General features: G+C 49.1%; 1 gene segment (V, D, J or C); it reads left to right on the plus strand.

The window, feature by feature from the left end:
* The first annotated feature begins 5,083 nt into the window (after positions 1 to 5,083).
* Positions 5,084 to 5,846, plus strand: LOC140208109 (T cell receptor beta variable 30-like). The segment is given in 2 exon segments: positions 5,084 to 5,146; positions 5,503 to 5,846. Coding segments are annotated over 2 exon segments (381 nt in total).
* Positions 5,847 to 6,321: the final 475 nt, after the last annotated feature.

Consider the following 6,321-nt stretch of genomic DNA (forward strand, 5'->3'; position numbering starts at 1 on the left):
TTCCTGTTGTCCCCTCCTTGTCGACGGGAGAGGTTTTTGTTGCGTTTGCACATTTCTCTCAGTCACTGTGTCGACTCCAGGCGCAGTAGTGCAGGGCCGACTGATTGGTCCAGAGATTGTTGTTCTCAGAATGAAGGTATTTGCCTCAGGGCGCTCGGCGACGAAACCTTCGACAGATTTGTCCGGAGTTACTGCGTTCGTGCCAAATGAGGCGAAGAGATACTGGGGAGCCCCTCCCGCGTACTACCGATACCAGAACAGGTCAGGATTTCTGCTACCCCCTTAGAGGGCGCAGTTCAGTTCGACAGTTTTCCCGGGCAGCGCGGAAACAGCGGCCGGTGTCTGAAGGATGGTCCACGAATTTATCTTCTAGCAGAGAGAGGTGGAGAGAGTAATGGTCAGTGAGCAAGGAGACCAGGGGAAAAAGATGATAGCGCTATTGATGCACAGGGAAAGCATACTTAGGTAGAAATATAATTATGGAATATATATGGATTTCAATATACTAATTTCTCTAACTGTCAGTGTTTTAATTTGGCATCGGCGCTTTACTTACCCGGGCAGTGGAGACTGAAACCTAGTAAATCGCCGAGGATTCGCATTGTTGGGAATTTAGCGGTCGTCGTGTGCTCTGGTCTCAGGATTTAGCCTCAGCGGACCGAAGAGACGTGGAGGCAGTTATGAAGACCAGCTCTTGTTCCAAGCCCCTGAACTATCTGCGGAGGAGGTGCACTGCGACCGACTGGAGACAACGTCAGCAAATGTGAATCGTGATTGGTTGGCTGCCGTCCAATTCGCAGCCGGCAATTTGCCCGCTTGATCGAATCTCGCTCCGCCGTGAAGCATGAATATCAGATGCACAGGAGAGGTTGGAAGCCGGGATACCAGCGGAAGAGACTCGTTTGGTCGAGCAGCATCTGTGTAAGCATATACTTATAGTATTATACTCAGTATTTAGGATATAGCAAATACAAAATCCACAGCACAATACAGGCCCTTCAGCCAACAAAGCTGTGCCGAACATGTTCTTACCTTAGAACTACCTTGGGTTACCCATATCCCTCAATTTTTCTAACCTGAATATACTTCTCCAGAAGTATCTTAAACGACCCTATCGTATCTGCCTCCACCACCGTCGCCGGCAGTCCATTCCACGCATTCACCACTCTCTGTGTAAAAAAGCTTACCCCTGACATCTCCTCTGTACCTTCTTCCAAACACATTAAACTATGCCCTCTCCTGCTATCCATTTCAGCCTTCGGAAAAAGCCTCTGAGTATCCACACGATCAATGCTTCTCATTATCTTATACACCTCTATTAGGTCTCCTCTCCTCCTCCGTCGCTCCAAAGAGAAAAGGCCGAGTTTACTCAAACTGTGCTCATAAGACAAGCTCCCCATTCCAGGCAACATCCTTGTAAATATCCTCTGCGCCCTTTCCACATCCTTCCTGTAGTGAGGCAACCAGAACTGAGCACAGTACTCCAAGTGGGGTCTGACCAGGGTCCTATATAGCTGCAACATTACCTATCGGCTCTTAAACTCAATCCCGCGATTGATGAAGGCGAATGCACCATATGCCTTCTTAACCACAGAGTCAACCTGCACAGCAGCTTTGAGTGTCCTATGGACTCGGACCCCAAGATCCCTTTGATCCTCCACACTGCCAAGAGTCTTACCATTAATACTACATTCTGCCATCACATTTGAGCTACCAAAATGAACCACCTCACACTTATCTGGGTTGAACTCCATCTTCCACTTCTCAGCCTAGTTTCGCATCCTATCAATCCCCGCTGTAACCTCTGACAGCCCCCCACACTATCCACAACACCCCCAACCTTTGTGCCATCAGCAAATTTACGAACCCATCCCTTCACTTCCTCATCCAGGTCACTTATAAGAATCACAAAGATTTGGTTCTACAGACGCTGTTTTACCCGCTCATCATCTGAAAACGTTTTTCTTGTTTCAATATCGTTGTATTTCGGAATAAGGCAGATCTTACCTCCTGATATATGCACAAACTCGCAAGGTTTATTGGTCAACCTTGTGGGCACGTGACCAAGTGGTTAAGGCATTGGACTAGTGATCTGAAGGTTGCTACTTCGAACCCCAGCCGAGGCAGCGTGTTGTGTCCTTGAGCAAGGCACTTAACCATACGTTTCTCTGCGACAACACCGGTGCCAAGCTGTATGGGTCCTAATGCCCTTCCCTTGGACAACATCGGTGGCGTGGAGAGGGGAGACTTGCAGAATGGGCAACTGCTGGTCTCCCATACAACCTTGCCCAGGCCTGCGCCCTGGAGAGAGAAGACTTTCCAGGCGAAGATCCATGGTCTCTCAAGACTAACGGATGCCTTTTTATTGGTCAACCTGTAGGTCGTTCCATCGGTTTGGAACTCAGAAGAGAGACAATCGGCCCACTATATCTCTGCCTACCAACTTACACTGCATGTCTCTCAACTCTTGTTGTATGTTTCATTCGTGTCCCGACTATGCGCCTGACCAATTGATTGCTGTCCCGATTATGCACTTTCCTGATTGATCCTTCTGCCTGTATCAAATACGCTCCGGAGCATCACCGTTCTCTGCGTTAAAATCACACGTCATAAATTCTACCTTAAACTCCACCGCGCCCCGGCCCAGATATTTGCGCCCTCTAGCGGTTGACACCTGCACCCCGGGGAAAGAGTACCCTGACTATCTACGCTCACCATATCACATAACTTTATTTATTTACGCCGCTCCAGCGAAAGAATTCCAATTATGTCCGCTCCCCGGTTAGAAACGTCATCGTCATCATTATAACGTGGGCGATCGTGATCTTTGACCATGATCGTTCGTGACAAACTCTCCCGCAGAAGTATTTTTCCATTGCCTTCTCCCGGCCAGTGTCTTTGCAAGTCGGGCGTCCGCAGCCATTACCAATTTCTCTAACATCTGGTGACACTCCCCACTGTTTCCACTTTTTTTTGTATCGTACCAGCACCCATCATCCCATCTGCTTCTACCCACTCCATCTCCATCTAGGCATATCGCACACATTTCAGCACTTCTTAAATCTCCCGTTGCAGCTTTGTAAAACTCCGGTCTGGTCGCATCCGAAATACTGTGGACACTCCGTTACCAAAGACGTCTCCAATCCGGACCATGGAAAATGCTGAAGGTCAACGCCCGAAACGTCATTTCCATGTCTGCGTCCGGACCTTGGTATGTGTGTTGATTCGGATGTTCAGCATCTAAGACTTTCATGTCTTCAGCGGGTAGTAATTTCAACCAGCTCCCTCATGAACAGTAGCACCCCCCCCCCCCCACCAGCATCGAGGACATCTTCAACAGGCGAATCCTCAGTAAGGCAGCGTCAGTCATTGTCGACCCCCAACATCCAGGACATGCCCTGTTCTCATTACTACCATCAAGGGGGAGGTGAGGGAATTTGGGGACCCACACTCAACGATTCGGGAACAGCCTTTCCCCCTCCGCCATCAGATTTCTGATCGGCTCATGAACCCATGAACATCACCTCAGTGTTTTTTCCCTCTCTTGTCTGCCCCACATTGTGTGTGTGTGTGTGTGTAGCACAATCTATTTAAGCATACATCTGTTTTTAATCTATTTATTAAATTCCATATTAGTCTATTTGTATATTTGACTGCTATTTCTTGTCTGCGCAGTCGTCTGTTTATTAATTTATTTGCGTATTTATTTACATTTACTGTAATTTATCATATATTTGATCAATTGCACAATGAATTTTACGACATGTACCATTGACAATAACCCGGTTTCCAGTTCTGATTAAAAATCCGCCACCCCTCCCCTTGAGATCGGCGGCCTGGTCACCTGGAGAGCAGGGGCTGGAGTGTAGGAGGAGCAGAGGGTGACGTAATCAGAAAGGGAAGGCATCTGGAGCGTGGAATCAGCGGAGAAGACCTGTAAGTGAACGTCAGTATAATTGGTCCCGGGCTGAATTTCCAATCTTTTTTTTTTATGTCATGGACCAATTTCATGAAGTGAGGGGTCGGTGGTCTCCGGCTGTGGTTAATATTGCTGATTAAGGACCAGTTTGGGCAGACTTTGCGGGCTTGCACCCAGAGCTGCAGAGCGGTTCGGTCATTCCGCAATTCCGGGATTTGAGACCAGGATTTGGAGGGCAGTGAAAACATGAAATTTGGGTTAGTTAGTCAACCAGTGTCTGTCCCCTGCTGCTCTGTTTCTCCAGTGGGGGTGCACGTGGGATGGAATTATTTTATTTTATCCATCCGTCCAGCGGGGGGCGCTATCGCACCATGTACCAGGTAATGAAGGACATCCGCGGCTTCTCAAAGGGGATTTGTGATTAGTCCTTATCCAGTGGGTACCTGTCCCTCAACGCATTCTGTCCTTCAATCAAAAACTTCTCGACACTTGAGTAAAGCACAGCAAAGTTATGATGCCGGCTTGCATTCGGCCTTCCCTCAGAACAGTGGACTGACTCCGAGGACGAGCGGAATTTGATTTATATTTAGGTATTCGTTTAAGACACGGTCTTCACACCTAGTTTCCTGTGTGAGAGTTTTTGCCAAGCGTGTGTTTTATATTTTCCCTTAGAATACTCATCGCATTGAAGTCGCGCATCTCTCTCTCTCAATCTCCCTCTCTCCTATCTCTCTCTCTGCACTCTCTCTCTCTTTGTCTCTCTCTCTCTCTCTCTCTCTCTCTCCCTCTCTCTGTCCTCTCTCTGTCTCTTTCGCTCCGTCCTTATCTGCCTGAGAAACACCTCTGACCGTTAATTCATGGACTCTTGGGGATGTGCTTTCTTTCTTTTCTTGCTGATCTGAGACAGAAAAGTCAAAATAATTCTGCTCCTCAAATCCCGAACCGCCATGCAGCTCCTCAGAGAAACCCTGCGCTAATCTCAGAGACGGCTGGGTCCGGGGGAAATGACGTAGAGCGCAGCCTCTCCCGCTGCTCAGTTCCGCCCACCCCATCCCTGCCCTGCAGAAAGGGTGGAAGATATCGGCCAATAGCAGCGTGGGGACGTCCGTCCATCAAGGGGGGAAGGGGCGGGACCTCCCAGCCTAACTCATTTCACTCTCGAAATCGTGAAGAGAACCTTCGAGTGAAATATGCTGCTGCTGCTTGAGCTGATAATCTGGCTTCACGGTAAAAAGTCGACCCCTTTTAACAATTAAGCAACCGTGCAACTATTCCCTAACCTTTTCCTTTCCATCACCTCCCTCGTCTTTGCAACGCCCTTTATTTCTGCCGTTCCTACTTTCTGTCCACTTTTGCGTTTTAATTTCTTGCATTTCAATCACTAAACATGTTTTATTCTTCTCTTCTCCTAGTTATCCACTTAACATAGTCATCCCTTTTCATTCTCTGTCAGTACCCTCTGCCAATTTCTCTCTCTGCAGATGGTCCGTATGACCCGACACTCCACTCGCTCCTAAGTTTTCATCAAACTCCTCCCTTCCTACAGGTTATTGACCCTGGCCTTCCCCCCACCTCTCTTCCAGGTGTGAGCCCGCAGGCCATCGTCCAGACGCCTCCGACCCTTAACAAGCTTCCTGGGGAAAGCGTGACTCTAAGGTGCCTCAGAAAGGGCAGTATCAGCAGTAACGCCTTCTACTGGTGCAGACAATACCCCGGGAAGGCGATTCACAACCTCTTTTACTCCGGGGCTGCCAACACCGTCTATCCTCAGGGGGCCGTGGACGGATTCACCGCCCGGAGACCGGATGCAGAGACATTTATTCTGACCTCTCCCGGCGTGCTGCCGAACCACTCGGCCGTCTACTTCTGCGGGTGGAGTCTTCACAGTGACTCAGGGACACAGCGACGCTCAACAAAAACCTTCTAACGTGACAGGAAACAGCTGCCGGTGAGTTTAGCCGGGAGCAAGCATTTACTGTCTTCGCTATCTCTCTCACACTCTCTCGTACTTACTCTCTTTTATCGTTCTCGCTCTCACCTTTCCCTATTCTTCCCTCTGTTCACGAGTTTCCTCTGCATGTCACCTCGGGTTGTAGTCTCACCCAAACTCAGTGGATAAACCCTGTTTGTATTTACACTATCTGCATCCGAGCGGCGAACAAGCACAAGGAGCCTTTGAAACAACCTAACGCCCATTCGCATTCACCGCAGATCATTGGACGACGGCGAGCCAATCACATCCCGCGTTTGCTGACATTGTCTACACTTGGCCACAGCCCACATTCTGCGTCGATCGGGTGGGGGCTGGACTGAGAGCTCATCTCGCTCACTGACTCCACGCTTCTCCTAGTCCACTGAGATCAGACACTGAGACAAGAGACCACGTCGGGCCCACACACGGC

The sequence above is a fragment of the Mobula birostris genome, chromosome 13, assembly GCF_030028105.1.
Source record: "Mobula birostris isolate sMobBir1 chromosome 13, sMobBir1.hap1, whole genome shotgun sequence".
NCBI lineage: Eukaryota > Metazoa > Chordata > Chondrichthyes > Myliobatiformes > Myliobatidae > Mobula > Mobula birostris.